General features: G+C 44.5%; 1 protein-coding gene across 8 annotated transcripts in view; it reads right to left on the bottom strand.

Annotated features, from left to right (window-relative positions):
* The window catches only part of UNC5D (unc-5 netrin receptor D), a 697,582-nt gene extending 693,212 nt beyond the window's left edge, over nt 1–4,370 (bottom strand). For all 8 annotated transcript variants that reach the window (XM_075555759.1, XM_075555757.1, XM_075555758.1 and 5 more), the window contains exon 1: nt 4,268–4,370. In XM_075555759.1, the coding sequence (XP_075411874.1) occupies nt 4,268–4,370 (103 nt within the window). The remainder of the gene's footprint in view (nt 1–4,267) is intronic.
* Between the last annotated feature and the right edge of the window lie 12,432 nt (nt 4,371–16,802).

Consider the following 16,802-nt stretch of genomic DNA (forward strand, 5'->3'; position numbering starts at 1 on the left):
TGGCAATCCAAATGCCAACAGGAGCCAGTTACAAAATGTGGGGTGTAGATTACTATGGCAGAGGAAAGTTCACATTGCTTATTTTGCACCACTTTTAATTCGATAGTAGCATTAGAATAGAGAGGAAGGGAAGATCATGGCAGAGCTCGTTAATTGGCTTTGCCTAAAGTAAAGGGCAATCAGCATTTATATCAGAGGTGAGTTCTAAACTCACCACCATCGCGTTGATTTTGACTCATCTCGAACTGACAGGGAAGAGCAGAACTGCTCCTTGATGTTTCCAAGACAGTTAAACCTCATGATAGCAGACAGCCTTACCTTTGTGCACAGCAGTGGGTTTGAACTACTGACCCTGCAGTTAGCAACTAAATGCTAAACACAGTAAGCCATCAGGGAGCCTTAAGGTGTTTTTCTAGGAGAAAACCTATGCCACTCTATGAAGAAAACACTCCCCACCCACCTTACTTAAGAGGATGTATACAGCCAATCTCTCTTTGTGCACTCTGTGTTTAGAAATAGCTTTTGACACACATGGTCTGGGTTGCCACCCTGGAATTTTTATTTTTTAAAGAGAGAAGAGGGTGATAGAAAGGAAGAGTATTAGAAAATCACTCTCTCCAGAACAAGCAATTTCTTGATAGCCTTGAAGTCTCTAAATGGTTTATGTTGGGTACTACATATTTGTATTATGAGTCAGAATCGACTTAATGGCAGTGAGAGCGTGATAACTGGTACAGGAAGACAATAAAATTCAAGGGTATTAGTACAAGTGAAATGATAAAGCAGGCAGTAAGTAGGAACTAAAAAGAAGAGCGCTCCCTAACTGATAAAACAGCATGGTGGACTATGGGTCAGTGCACGACAGGGTCAGCCATCCTGCTGTAGAGAGGGGCGCTCCCTGGGAGGATAAATGAGAACCATGTTTATCCACCCTGTTAGGTACCACATGGAGACCACATGCCCACAGATGGTTCAGTCAAAGAAGGATGAAGCAGAAAGAGTTCTTTTCCATAACGTAATGAAATAAGGTGACCAGTGTTGTCAGTGTTGTCAAGTTTGCAACAATTCATGTCTCTTCTTCAGGAGATGCACACTGAAGAGATCACTGAAGTAGAACACTTTGCTGGTAGGGAAGGGAGGTGCCACCTGGCCGCTCAAGCTCAGAGAGTACATAAAAGATTTCCAAAGGGGAAGATGCCAGGCATTGAAGGGGAAAGGGGCTTTTTCTCACAGACCTACACAATTTTTGAGGGAAAAAAGAACATGATGAGAAGGGGGCTCCAAGACTAAAATTGTAGAACATAATCAAATGAATTAAATAATATAGAAACCATATACCTCCTCTGGAAACTCCTGCCACCAGTGCATTTGTGTAGTTATTATAAGAAAGATTTAATTGTCTAGAATTTTTTTCTTATTTTTTCCATTTAGCTTTGTGACAGCTGAATCTATTATGCATTATCTTTCTTTCTTCTTATGATAATGTGTGCAGCTTATGGACAGTATCTACTACAGTTATCATAATCAGATCAACAGCAATACTCTTTCTTTTTTTCTCTTTCAAAGAACAAAAAACAAATCAGTGTGACAGTATGACATGGATTTAATTAGCACTTGGCAGGTCATGAATAACTTTTAAGCAACCTTCTTTTAAGTTAAAAAGTGTTAAAATATACAGTAATCGTGGCACCAAAGTGCCTCCCTCCAGTATGCTGACAGGCAGTGATATAAGCCTGAAGAAGTCAGTCTTGCTTCGAAAGAAGGGAAACAACATTGGCCATGGGCCATGACTGCTTTCTGCAGGCAGTCCCTTGCCCCAAGTGCCATCTTCTTTCAGTGTAAAATCAGGTGTCTGAAGTCTCCCTCCAATTCTCAGAGGTATTTAATATTTATTATAGAATGGAAGAAAGAAAGGAAAAACAGACAGGGAGGGGGTAGGTAGTCATCCTGAACATAGATAAATGCTATTGTTATTTTTTAACATTCCTAAACTATTAAAATGTACATAACATCAAGTCCAATGGCATAATCCTACATTTTGTATTGGTTGGCAATGGTCTTGGTTCAAGTCCACAGGAAAGGCATGTAGAACAAAAGACTATCCAGAGGGCTGAATAAGAACAACCTGGGCCAATCTGATAAAGTAGGTGAGAGTACTCAGCAAGCATGCACCACTTCTTAGGAATAATGAAGGAGGGCACCTTCTTGGGACTGGAGAAGCTAAGAAACACTGAGACACACCTTTTGTTCAGAAATCCCCAATTATGCCTCTGTCTGATGCTATCAAAAATCAGAGATAAGTTTCAGGTTTCAAGTATTTGAGCCTGCTTTATGCTCATTTCTCAGGCAATGTCTGAGAGACTCTCAGAGTGACAGGCTTCCCGTCCCAGAAAGTAAAATATTGCAAGACAAATATTAGTCAGATTTACTGCTCCAGTCCATGTGTCTTGAACATTACTATGATTCTGTGCAAGACATTTGTTGTAAACAAGCCTGCAGAGTGTACAGTATGTTTTCCAGGAGACCTTTAAAGAACAGCTTGCAGACAAGAGGTGCTAGCCTTAGTTTCACAGTCAGTGTAAGTCTTCACCAAGAAGCTTTTGGCATGTCCCCACCTCTTGTTTAGAGCTGGCTTCAAGACAACTGCAGAAACCAAATGCCCAGGGGTCAGTACGGAGAGTCAGCACCGCATAAAAGTGAAAACTCTGACACTCAGATCAACATTTAGAAAAGACAAGACCAGATTTGCCCCATAGCAGTGCATAGAAACCACTCCGGGCTGACTTCGCAATGAGGCATTCTCTGAACGTAGTAAATTAAATGGCTGAAGCTTGGGCTTCTTCCAGCAAGGGAAGAACTGTGCTTCACCATAATCCAGTGTGTCCAATCAGGGAGGTTCATTTTTAAGCCTTATCTGCCTTTTAAAAGCTTACTCCATTTCAAAAAAAGAAATGAAAAAAAAACTTTTCAGGATGAAATACAAACAGAATCATAAAACAATCTCTTTCTCCTCTCTCTCTCTCTCTCTCTCTCTCTGGCAACACGATTGTTTTTAACACACCGTTAGCTTTTATAAAAATTAGATTACATTGATTCTTGGTGATCATTCTGTACCCTTCCCAGTCTCCCCAGTCTCCCTGCTATCCAGAATGCAAGACCACGACTCTGAATACGTTCAGGAGAATGAGGCCAACAGAAGGTGGGGCGGTCAGCTCAGTCCTACCTCTCGCCAGATAAGTGTTAGGTAAGCCATTTAGTGCAATTACATATTGCAAGACTAATGGGTGGCATGCGGGCAAAGAGAAGGATAGAAGAAAAGCTTCCGGATTATTTCAAAGGTAAAACCACAGTACTCTAGATATGTCTGAGATTGCCTCTGAGCATCTTCAAAAGAAGTCCCTGGGATTCATGTTCAAGTTGATGCTTTGCGTCCTCGCTCAAGGAGGAGCTGGAACCAGTTGCAAAATGTCATTCTGCTGGAGTCCCGAGGAGCCAGGAAAATGGGGTCTAAGCTACCAGTCAGAAACAAGCGAGGTTTCTCGGCTGCCCAGAGGGGCCGTGCGATCGCTAGCTGGAGTAGGCACAGGGTAGGGAGCAGCCTGGAGCCAACTGCTTATCCCGGCTCGGCACTGCGGGCGCAGTGAAGTCGGGATCGGGCCCACAGCTCGCCGGAGCTCCAGCACACAAGCGGCCTCGGCGCAGGAAAGCCCAGGGCTAGCCAGGACCCCGGGCAAAGGTTGCCAAAGGGATGGATGCCATGCTTGGCGCAGAGTACAAGGACCCCAAGCTCCCTGAGAGGCAAAGGCGCCCTGTCTAGTCAGCCTGGCAACCCGACAGCGCGTGCTCATCCTCCGGCTCCTCTCCCCAGAAACTCTTGGACATCCCCACAGGCGCCCGGCCGGGAACGCTCCTGGGAAGGAAGTAGGAAAACCCCGTGCGAGCGGCGGCTCTCCGAGTGCAGGGCGGGCTAACTCCAGTCTGCAGCAAACGGGGCGGGTTTGAGAAGGGCGCCCGCCACCAGCGGAAAGGGCAGGGGCCCGGGCGCAGCAACCTGTAGGATTGCAGCCGACTGGCGAACTTAGGGTGGGAAGCCCGGTCCTCCCTGAGGTCCGCCGCTCGACTCCCGCCCTGTGCGGTTCGGCGCGCAGAGAGGTGCCAAGGCGCAACTTGACAAGCGGCCGCCACCACAGTGCGGGTCTCGCACAGCCTGGCCAGCCCGCCCTCGCCCTCGCCCCCCGGCCGCCCGCCCGCTGCGCCCAGCGCTTACCTCGGGCAGCCACAGCCCCGGCCGCCCAGAAGCAGAGCCCCAGCCACGGGAGCCAGCGGGGCGCCCCTCGGCTGCCGCCTCCTGAGGCGGCCGGTCTCCCCATGCTCCTCGCCGCGCGCGGGATCACGGCTCCTCTTCCACGCGCCAGGGGTCCGCGCGAGGCACCGCCCGGCGGGCGCCGAGACCAGTGGGTCCCCGCGGGCTTTTTCAAGTGCCAGTTCCACGACCGCCCCCCTAAGGCTGCGGGGCAGGGAGCTCCGAGTCGCCGCCGGGTGGGCCCCCGGAGAAAGCGCGCCCCTCCATCGTGCCGCACGGAAGGGTGACCGCCGCCGCCACCGCTGCTTCGCGAGTCTCCCGCCGCGCCCCTCGCGCGCCGCTCGCAGCCCTCGCGCCGCTGCCCGGCGCCGGACTAGCCAGCGGAGGAGCGAGGCCGCATCGCTAATGAGACCCCCGCGGCCGCCCCTTCCCCGCCCTCCCGCGCGGCAGCCAATGAGCCGGGGCGGGGCGGGGCGGGGCCGCGGGGGCGGGGCCGCGGGGCCGCGGCGGGCGGGGAGGCGCAGGTGAGCCCGGCGGCGCCGGCACGTGTCGCTCGGCCTCCCCGCGCTCCGCCGGCTGCTCGCTCGGCGCCAGAAAGGACGGCGAGCCGGCTTAGAGGAGAGGAGTCGGTCGCCGCTCGGCTCCCAGCGCGCGAGTGAGCGAAGCCCGCAGCCCTCTGGGCGGCAAGGGCGGCGCAGAAAGATGCAGCGTCCTGACGGAGGATGCTGCTACCGCGAAACCCGTTCGCTTTCGTTCAACTTTGAGCCCTTCCAGATTCCTGACTCTCCTTCTTTTAGGAAACATCAAGGCAGAAATCACTCCGGATAAAGTATATCTAGACACACGCCGAAACTCGTTCAAATAAATGCCAAGTAAGGAAAACGCAGCACTGAACCAAATTCATTATCACAAATTGCAACTATACTAAATATCTATGAATATAAAGTAGAAGATGGTGATATTGCAAAATTGAGTGCACTAAGGGTTATGCGATCTTTTTGTTTAGTTTAATTATTTAATGCTCCCTTCTGTTATCCCAATAATTCCAGAAGCTCCAAACTTTTCAGCAAAGTGTCTCCGAGGATTGCTGACGCTGTAATCTTGAAATTTGTAGACCTGTTTGTAACTGAGCATGTTACCCACTGGGTCAGCAGGCATCCTTCAGTCCAGATTAAATAAACAAACAAACTCACTGCCATGGAGTTGATGCCCACTCAGAGCAGGCCTGTAAGACAAGTAGAACTGCCCTTGTACATTCCCAAGACTAACTCTTTGCAGGAGTAGAAGGCCCTGTCTTCCCAGCTGTGGTTTTTATTAAGATCTGGGCCCTAAGAATTACCCTCCCACAAGGGTCAGGAAGAAGCCCTGACGGGATGGAGAGCAGGCTAAGAGAGGGCTGCTCTCCGCAAAGTCAGCAGGTAGACCCCACCAGCAGTGCCACTGCAGAAAGGTGAGGCTTTCTGCTCAGGTCAAGGTTTAGCAGCCCTCCAGAACCCACAAGGGCGGAGTCAGAATGACCTCAATGGTAGGGAGGTTGGTTTTAGTTTTATGTGTCAGAAGTGGAGATGTGTGTGCTTGCTTGATGTTTGTGTCTTTTATAACAAGAGCGAGTAAGACTCTTTAGAATTATGGCTTGTTGATAATACACTGTGAAATCTGTATTAAAATGCTTTTGAAAGCCTCTCTTTTCCCCTCTTCTCCACAGAGGAAGAGAGACTTTGAGATTATCGATGTCCCATAGTTGCAGAGCCAGGAACACACACCCTGGCTTGGGCTTTCAGCCCTGTCCTCTACATCACAGCTTCCTACCTCCCAGCACTGGGTCCCCAAAATAGTACTAGAACTCAGCCGGCCCAAATATAGAGTATGACCCCCTTTGCCTGGGTATTCCCAATAGAAAACGAGGTCTTGGTTTGAAACAAAATCTTCCCAACAGTTCCCCACAGCCTACTCTCAATATCGATACAAATACTTTTTAAAAATCCATCTCTCATGCCAAAGTGCTACCTGCTTCCAAACACCTTTCTCAGGAGAATAAACAGTTTAAAGTGAGGTAATTATTCTGGATGAGGTAATTGCACCAACTCGCTTTCTCCTGAAGAAAAGGAGGTGCTAGATAGAAGGATTGATTCTCTGGTAAGCACATGTGCCATGCCTCTTCAGAGTGCCGCAGAGATCCCTGAGTATCAGTCCAAGGAGCTGAGTGTTTCCCAAGCTGCTGGGCACTCAATAAATTTTTGGAGAGCTGGGCAGGAACACCAGGTACTGGGGAATAAATGCTTCAAACCAAAGAGGTTGGAGGACTGACTAGGGACTTGCCTGGAAAGTCTCTTTAGAGTTTTAATAAATGAGGGTTTTGTCCTTTCCCTTCAAGAAGGTGCACTGAGAATTGATCTACCAAATACCCACATACTTTACCTGTGTTCTGAAAAATGATCATTCATCTTCTGACTTCCCTTATTCTTTGAAAGTCTGTAGCAATTCTATTATAAATGTTTATGTTATTTATTTTTAATTTACTGTGACCAAGATGTACTTTGTGGTAGTTACAGAATCTGCTGTCATTTTGAGGCTTTAAGAGTGAAGGGATGGAGTTTAGCCTGTCAATCAGGTCACAGCTTCATGACTTCTTTGGAGGCGCTAAGGAGATAAAAAGTTCGCTAAAGGCAGGACACACGCTCACTCCCTGGGAGACATTGCAGCTGAAAAGAACCCATGGAGCTAAGCTAGAGCTCTGGAGCTGAAGGAGCCACGTGGGGGCCCCTGCCAGGGTTGAGATGCTTATAACGCCACTAGATCCGCAAAATTTACCACTCACTGGCCTGTGATCGTCCTGTGTTTGACATCATTGCATGTGTTTCGTGAGTCTGAAGAAGACATTATAGATTGGGATCAGACATATGGGCTAATATCAGACTTATGGACATGATCTAGACTGGGCTGGGATTTGCTTAATGTACAACTACTCTTTATATAAATAAAGCTCTTTCTTATACACATGAGTGTCTATGAATTTGTTTCTCTAGTCTACCCAGACTAACAAATACTTAAATATTACTATACTCCCTAGAAAGGACCCCTGGCATCGTAGGTTATGTAATGGACTCCTAATCCCAGCATCAGCAGTTTGAACCCACCAGCTAGGACTTCCAAGAGGTATGGGTTGTCTGCTTCCAGAAAGAGTGGATGATTTGGAAATACACAAGAACAGTGTTACCCTGACCTGCAGGCTCACTGTAAGTTGAAAACAACTCAGTGGCAGTGAGTTTCATTATTTTTATTTATTACAACACTCCCTAGAGAGACACAAAATTGAAGACTGATTTCTTTTGGAAAATATTTAGGAAATATTTTTTCTTAAATCCTCACTGCATTAAATAGATGTCAACTCATAAGTACCCTATGGGACTGGATAGAAGTGCCCCGTGTGGTTTTCTGGGGTTATAGCTCATTATAGGAGGTAAAAGCCCCATCTTTCTCCCTGGAGCAGCTGGTGATTTGGAACTGCTGACCCTGCAGTTAGCAGCCCCATGCGTAACCACTGTGCCACGAGGGCTCTGGTTTAGGAAATAGATATGCATAGTTGTGGTAAATTATTCAGTTTAAAATTGAAATTACAAATGAGAGAGGAGGTAAGTGTTAAAATATTTGGTGCGTATTCTAATGCAAGCTTAGGTCTTTAATAGATATTATCTTTATAAAGCAGAACCAAATGCTGCAAACGAAGTACTAGTATCCCTGCTAGACAGATGAGGAAACTCGGGCTGAGTAGTTGAGTTAGTTAGTTTATTGTGTCAACCTGGCTGATAAGCACATGTGGGGTTAATTGAAGGGAGGAGGGATAAATGACTCGGTGAGCCTTGCCTTTCTAATTCTAGGGTCTCTTGTTTTCTGATGGTCGACCCACGGTGCAGCTGCCTTAGCCAGTTCCCTGCATTAGCTGACAAGGCTGACTTCCTGCAAGATCCCTGAGGAGAAGTCAAATGAACCTACCCCGATGCATCCCTGGGTGCTGGAGCAACCATGTGGAGACCCCTGCCAGTGCTGAGATGTTTATACATTCACTGACTCAGCTTTCCTCCTGCATTTGGCCTCATTGCATGTTTTGAGAGGCTGAGGAGGACTTTGTGATTGGTGTTGGACATATGGGTTAATGTTGGACTAGTGGGTTTGGTCAGCAATGGTTTGGGATGTTTTCTTGAGGCGCACTTAAGCTTTATATAAAACTCTCTCTTATATACGAGTTTTTGTGGATTTGTTTCTCTAAAGTACCCAGACTAACACAGTAGTGGAAGTGATTTACCCAGGTTTACATAAGGTTAACACACTTAACATTCTAAACCTGAAGTGAGGGTTAGAAGTTGCCCTTTCTATTAAGTTTAAAAAAAAAAATCCACATTCTATCATATCCTTTTTCAGTACTGTTGGCTATTGGGCAAGGTTTGATCTTTAGGATTGGCTCATGTAGGAAACACTATGTATGAAACACTTGCAATGCGGCGGCTATGCGTTGGGCTGCGATCCACTTGATGCACAGTTTGAAACCACCAGCAGGTCTGTGGAAGACAGACTGGGCTTTCTACTCCTATAAACCATTACAGTCTCAGAAACCCACAGGAGGATGCTATGAGTCAGCACTGACTCGCTATGGCCGTGAGTTTGGGTTTTGGTTTCAGGGTAGTAATGAATAAACCAGACTAACACACACAAAGGAACCCTGTTGGGTAAGCGTTGGGTTGCTAACCAAAAAATGGTGGTTCCAAGCCACCAGTCACTTCATGGTTAAGGTTACATGCTCCTATAAAAACGTACAGCATCAGGAACCCTATCTAGAGTCTGGATGAATTGGAATCCACTTGCTATTGGGTATAATCCATGTAAAGGGGCCTGGTAGCATAGTAGCATGGCACTCAGCTGCTAAGAGAAAAGATTGGCAATTTGAACTCGCCCCTCCCTCTAAGCTGGAAGGATGTGGTGGTCTTTGTCCAGAAAGTGCAAAGATTAAAACCCCCAACATTCTACGGGGCAGTTCTACTCCTCCCTGTGTGACCACTGTCATTTGAAACCAAGGCCACAGCAGCAGAGTCTTATGCGTTTTACATGCAATCAGCGTATGGTTTGGAAATGAGGATGGTGAGGCTTCGGCTTGCTTCTTTTAAACCTGCCATTAAAAAGCAGCAAGCACTAGATGAAGACATCCGGTTTGGTGGAACCTAGGGTCTTAAAGCCCTTCCGTGAGAGCAGTTGACGCAATCACTTCGACAACAGCCTCAAGTACCTCAGTGGTGGGAAAAGGCACAGAACCGGGCCATGCTTTGTTCTGCTCTACATCAAGTCACCATGACGGCCATTAATAACATCATCAACAACATTTGACAAAATCCGATTTTAAATTACTTTGGTCATTTGAAAACATGTGTGAATTGTGCTCATTTAAACAGGTCTCGATAGAAACACATCCATTTGGTGGGAAATAAGATTAGTAACTAGGCAGCATTCTTGCATGTCCAAGGAACAGTACAGAGTAAGAGAAAAAGGGGATCTGTCTTCGGAATAACCAGATCGAGACTTGACGCGGTCAGGGATTGTCTGAATGGCCTTGGAGCAAAGGCCCTACTATCTCCCAGACCCAAGTTCTTGCTCTTCAAAAGAGAAGTGTGTGTAACGAGGTATAAATTACCAAGGGCATATGAGGGAGGGGGGAAAAGGGAGGGAGGGGGGGGAAAAAAGGAGGACCTGATGCAAGGGGCTTAGGTGAAGAGCAAATGCCTTGAGAGTGATTGGGACAGGGAGTGTATGGGTGTGCTTTGTACAATTGATGTATGTATATGTATGGATTGTGGTAAGAGTTGTTGGAGTCCCTAATAAAATGTAAAAGAAGAAAAAAAAAAAGAGAGAAGTGTGTGACTAGATGACTTCGAATCAGTCATTTTAAAATCCACTTTAGTCTTTTACAGGAGCCCTGCTGTGATCCACGTGGTGTGCAGTTTGAGACCACCAGCAGCTCTGTGGGGGGAAGACTGCGCTTTCTACTCAGAAACTTGTTAAAAGTCAAAGTAACAGTAAATAGTTAACAGTTACAGTCTCAGAAACCCACAGGGGGTTGCTATGAGTTACCATTGACTGGATAGCAGTGAGTTTTTGTTTTTTGAGTTTGCTATTTTATGATTTTTGAATGCTCAGTACAACTATATTAAGCCACCTCTTCTGGGATTCGTAACAATTATGTAAAAAATGCATTGTGTTCTTGAAAAGAATATTTTGAATTATATCCAAGTTATAAATTTATCTGTTGCCAAGTAATATCAACATAAGAAATAGACATGCTGAAGTGTGTGTATGTGTGTGTGTTTTCTGAATTCTTTGTTATTTGAATTTACTGTGCCTTGTTTTCTACTGCTTTATCCCAAAAGAAAAGGAGATAGAAAGTTTCTATTTAATTTCCTTTTCATTATTTCTAACCCCCCAAAGTAGAAAATGTTGAAGTTAAACCAAATTTGGCAGAGATAAAGATTAGCATAGATATTTATTCTCCCTCTCTCCCTTCCTCCCTCAATGCCCCCTGCCCCCTCAATAGTGCACTTGAATTCCTTAAGAAGATTTCTGTGTTCTAGAAGAAATTATTTAATATTTTGAGTGTAAGAGGTAAAATTCCTGAGAAACTTAAAAGAAATAAGAACTATCCTACATGAGTAAAGGTGGAGGGGCTATTTTATTCCAGAGGATGAGGAAGAAAAAGAAGAGCTAAGTAATTGGTAGAAAGCCAATCCCAATGCCTTCATTGTAGAAAGTGTGTCTTTTCCCCTTAGAGCTCCGGATCATCATCAAAGTTCTGAAGGTAAGTAAATACTGTGCTAAAAAATGATATAGCAATTGAATTTTGCATCTAGGTTATCCCATATAATAGACATTCAGAAGAAAGAAAAATATGAAAACTCTCAGAAAGTATAGAAAATAGAACTACCATATGCCCAATTTTACACCTAGGTATATAGACTTGAAACTAAACTTAAATAGACACCTGAAAATCAACATTTATTACAGCACAATGCACAATTTCTAAAAGGTAGAAACAATGTAAATGCTCATCAACAGATGAATAAACAGAATGCTATACATTCACTCAATAGACTATTACGTAGCCAATAGAAGTGAATTTTCTTGTGTCTTTTCCCCAAAGATATGTATTTAATGTATTTTTTTTTACAAAACCTTATCACCTTCAAAGTACTCTCCATTATACTTAATACATTTGTCAAATCAGCAATTCCATTCTTGAAAACATTTTTCAATCTCATCTGTTTGGATGGCTGACAGCACCTCCCTTGTTTAACTTCACCTCTTCTATGTCATCAAATCATTTTCCTTTCATTTCCCTCTTCATTTGCGGAAACCAAAATAAGTCACACGTAGAGAGGTCAGGTGAGTAAGGTGGGTGGTGCAAGAGAGGCATGCTGTTTTCTGCCCCAAACTCACACACTGAGGTGGCTGTGTGAGCAGGTGCATTGTCGTGGTGGCAAAACAAGTCCCCTTTTTTGACACAAATCAGACCTTTTTGTCTCACACAGATACGCAATCTTTTCAGAACCTCAAAACAGAAAACTTGATAGTCTGACTTGGTAGAACAAACTCAAGTGCACTATCCCCCTCAATATCAAAAACACAAATGGGCATTGGCTTGATCTTTAAATTCACTTGACAAGCTTTTTTTTGGAGGGTGGGGGGTGCGGGGGCACAATGACAATGGTGTCTTTCACTGGCTTGATTAATGTCTAGTTTCTGGGTCTTAAGAATGGCACCATGTCTTGTCACCAGTAATGACCTTGGGGAAAAGTCTGGTTTGCTTCAGAACTGTTCTTTCAAAGCATGGCATGTTTAAATTGGCCATCACAAAAAAAAAAAAAAGCTTTGAGCGAAACTGCTTTAACAAAAAAATTCACTATGACCAGAGAGTACCAAGCTCCATCCAGTGGAACATTTTTTCCTTTTTGCGGGGGATGAGTGGTGCCTCCCCTCATATGAATTAACTCCCAAGTAATGATAAATTAAAATAAATATAATAAAAGATAAGAAAAAATAAAGTACATAAAGACCAAAGTTGATTCATGTTTATCAGGGGTAAGAGAAAGTGGGAGGTTAAAAGTGATTGAAAAATTACCTTGATTAAGTATGGAATTCTGCAGTCAATTATTGTCATTGTTGTAAAAAGTTCTGCACCTATAAAAAGTGTAACTGGTAAAAGCTGTGAGATAGTTATATTATAAAATTGACTTCCAACCACACCCCCTTCAAAAATAAAATAAAATTAGTAAAGACTGAGCCTGCTTATATACAGCAAACATTTGATTTGGGTTTGGCTACTTAGTTTTAACTTTAGGATCTTAGTTTCATTGGACATTCCAATAATGTGTTTAATGCTTCTGTTCTAACTCCTAGCCTGTTGGGTAGTACTTGGTACCTTAAAGATCTGTAAATGGCCATTAATGTTTTGATAATTAGTTTCTATTTGCCTAGAACAACAAAAGAATAAAGAATAGAAGGCAAAAGTGGAATATATGGTAAATTGCCTCCAGACATAACTAAACCTTTAGTCATGAAACTACAAGAACTTGGTGGTGTCTGGATACTCACCATTCTGATCAAAGATTTTATAGACAAATCCTGACCAAAAAGGGAAAATGTAGAAGTGATTTTAAAATTCTCATGGACTCTAGACTTTCTGCGTGGTAGATGAATATCTGAAACAATTGCCCCAAACTGAAACCAAAAACATCCCATGAAATTTTCTTCAAACAAACATATAGTTTAAATTTATTCCTTGAGCAGTACAGATTTTTCAGACATCTCTATGGTATCTGAAAACATGCAGCAACTGAAAGTATCAACTTGAAAGATTTGATAGGTAGCTGCTACTGGTTCTAGTTCTGACTTGTTTTCTGATTAGTCTTAGTTTCAGAAATTTCAGAAGTTTCAGAAAGTAGACATTTTTTTAAAATTATCAAAATCCATCCATTACAAAAAAAACAAAACATTTCTAAAGTTGATCTCTGGAGTCTTTGGGGATTCTTGATGACTAAGCGACATTTTCAGTTGAGAAAAATGTTTGTTTTGCTCATATTCTTTGAGAAGAGAAAGTGAGCGTGGACCATTCAGATGTAGATGTTCCGAACATCGAGGCAGGGCCCCTGCCTTTGGAACCAGACCGGTCCTGACTTCGGTTTACCTGTCTCAGAGTTTGCCTCTTTGGTGTCAGAGTGAGGTGAGCAGTAGGTGTGCCAACATTGCTCTTGAATGAGGAGAGAAATCTACTTTTTTATCTTATTCTGTAGCTGTTCTGTTGTCTGTTTTACAAGTAATCAACAACACACCTTTTGTGTCTTTGTACTTTTTCACAGTTTTTGTTTCTTTGTAACCAAATGTATAGCTTATTGCTAATTGATTAAGAAGTTCCTTTATTTGAGGCGTCAGTTTGAGCTTAGGGTTGAGACACACTCAAAAGTTTTCCAACACCAGCAACTGGAAACAGTGTGGACATATTTATCCAAAAGTGCCCTTAGCATTTTTAAAGGCAAGGAGACTTGCTGGGAAGCAGCTGCATGGTTTTCTGAATGCAGTGTGGATCGAGCGCATTTCCCTTTTGGATCCCTCTGAGCATGATCCTCTACGGTGGTGAGCATTCTCCTTATCAGGGATGAACCATAGACCATGGGAAATAGTGGGCTTGGCTTGTAGTTTCTGCTCAGTCGCCTCAAGATAGTGTTTTTGCTTCACTGATGTTGGCTCAGGAGCTTGATCTTATTGCTGGGTACCATCGAGGCGGCTCCAGCTCACAGTGACCCTGTCTCCACCTATTGCCACCCCCATTGGCCTTTTACAATCCTCACAATTGTTGTTATGCTGGAGCCCCATTGTTGCACTCACTGTCAATTCGTCTAATTGAGAGCTGTCCTGGTTTTCTCTGAAACTGTACTTTATCAAGCACAATATGCTTTCCAGGGATTTGGGTCAGGCAAGCCCAAGGTGACACCTTTACTCTTTAACTCTTCAAATAGCTTTTGTCCAGCAGACTGACCCAATGCAACATGTCATTTAAGTCCTTGCCTTCTGCTTAACCACAATAACAACAAGAAGTATGAAAAAAAAATCTTGGACACAAAGGCAATTCTACTTGTCTGCCAGGGTGGTTAGCAGTCAAGCTAGACTTGATGGATGTGATAGGCAGGCTTATTGTGCCAACTTGACCAATAGGACACATGGGATTAATAAGGTCACAGTTTGACTGGAGGGCAAAGAGATAAATGGCTCAGCAAACCCTGCCTGTCTCTTCTTCAAAATGTCATATTAGCCCATTTTATTGATGACATTATGCTTATTGGACTCATCAAGGAAGATGTATCAAAGACTTTAGATTCATTGGTGCAACATCAGCGTGCAAGAGGTTGGGAAATCAACCCAACAAAGATTCAGGCACCCTCCACCTCAGCAAAATGTCTAGGGGTCCAGTGGGGTGGGGCATGTTGAGACATTCCTACAAAAGTGACGCCCCCCACCCCATCCTGTTTACGAGATCGGCCTAGAGCAGAACCTTAAGGTATGAATAAACTGTATGAAAAAGTGGCCCAAATACCCAGAGTCTCCAATCCTGTCACAACGCTTTCCTTCTCCCAGTCTGCACCTATGGCCTTCCTTATGGTAATGTAACTGAAGAAGAGAAAATTCATGTTTGGTTTGCTGATGGCTCTGCACAATATTCAGGTGCCACTCAGAAGTGAACGCAGCAGCACTACATCCCCTTTCTGGGATCTCCCTGAAGGACGGTGGTGAAGGGAAATGCCCCTAATGGTCAGAACTTTGAGCAATGCAACTGGCCGTTCAGTTTGCCTGGAAGGAGAAATGGCCAAATATGAGATTGCATACTGATTCATGGATTGTGACTAATGACTTGGCTGGTTGGTCAGGGAATTGGAAGGACCATGATTGGAATATTGGTGATAAGGAAGTGTGGGGAAGAGGTATGTAGAGAGACCTCTTTGATTGGGTCAAGAAAGTAAAGATAATCGTGTCTCATGTGAACACTCGCCAAAGGGTTACCTCTGCAGAGGAGGACTTTAGCAATCAAGTGGATAAGAGGACACGCACTGTGGAGACTAGTCCTCCTCTTTCCTCCGCCACTCCTGTCATTGCCCAATGGGCATGTGACATGAACAAAGTGGACATGGTGACAAGGATGGAAGTTACGTATGGGTGCAGCAATATGGACTTCCACTCACCAAGGCTGACCGGCCACTGCCACTGCTGAGTGCCCCATCTGCCAGCAGCAGAAGCCAACATTGAGTCTAAGATATGGGGCCATTCTTCAGGGAGATCAACTAGTAACCTGGTGGCAGGTTGATTATATAGGACCACTTCCATCATGGAGGGGCAGCATTTTTGTTCTTACTGGAACAGACAGCAACTTTGGATGTGGATTTGCTTCCCTGCACACAATGCTTCTGCCAAAAATACCATTCATGGACTTATAGAATGCCTCATCCACCGGCATGGCATTCCACATAGCATTGCTTCAGATCAAGGAAGTCACTTCACATTAAATGTGGTGCGGCAATGGGCCCATGCCCATGGAATCCACTGGTCGTATCATGTTCCTCATCATCCTGAAGCAGCTGGCTTGAATGATGGAATGGGCTCCTAAAGACACAATTGTGGCTCCAGCTAGGTGGCAACAACTTGTGGGTCTGGGGCAATGTTCTCCAGGAAGATGTGTACGCTCTAAACCAGCGGCCAATATATGGTTCTGTCTTCAATCACCAGAAAAAATGGGTCCAGGAACCATGCTCCTAGTGATCTACTTGCAGCATTTCTGCTTCTGTCCCAGCAACCCTGTGTGTTTCAGGCCTGGGGGTCCTAGTTCTGGAGGAAGAAACTCTCCTACCTGGAAACACAGCACGGATTCCACTGAGCTGGCAGCTGGGAATGCTCTTGGCCACTTTGGGCTTCTCATGCCATTGGATCAACAGGTCAGGAAGGGTGTCGCTGCACCGAGTGATGTGATTGATCCTGATGACCAAGAGAAATTGAACTGGTGCAACATAATGGAGGTCAAGAAGAATATGTATGGAATCCAGGAGATCCCATAGTGATACAATGACCTGGGATTAAAGTAAATGGTAAACTTCAGCAACCCAATCCTGACAGGAAATCTAATGACCCATAGCCCTCGGGAATAAAGGTCTGGGTCACCCCACCAGGCAAAGAACCACGGTCAGCTGAGGTGCTGGCCAAGGCAAAGGTAATGCAGAATGGGTAGTAGAAGAAGGTAGTTCTATCTATCAGTTATGACCATGTGATCAATTGCAAAAGTGAGGTTTGTATTTGTCAGTTTATCTTCTTTATTATAGGTGCTTATTGAATATCTTCCCTTTGTTCATGTATGATGTACCAGATATAATTAAATTCAGTGTGTTTCCATTTATATGTATGATAGATTTATTTTTTTAAT

The sequence above is a fragment of the Tenrec ecaudatus genome, chromosome 8 (genome assembly GCF_050624435.1).
Source record: "Tenrec ecaudatus isolate mTenEca1 chromosome 8, mTenEca1.hap1, whole genome shotgun sequence".
Taxonomy (NCBI): Eukaryota; Metazoa; Chordata; class Mammalia; order Afrosoricida; family Tenrecidae; genus Tenrec; species Tenrec ecaudatus.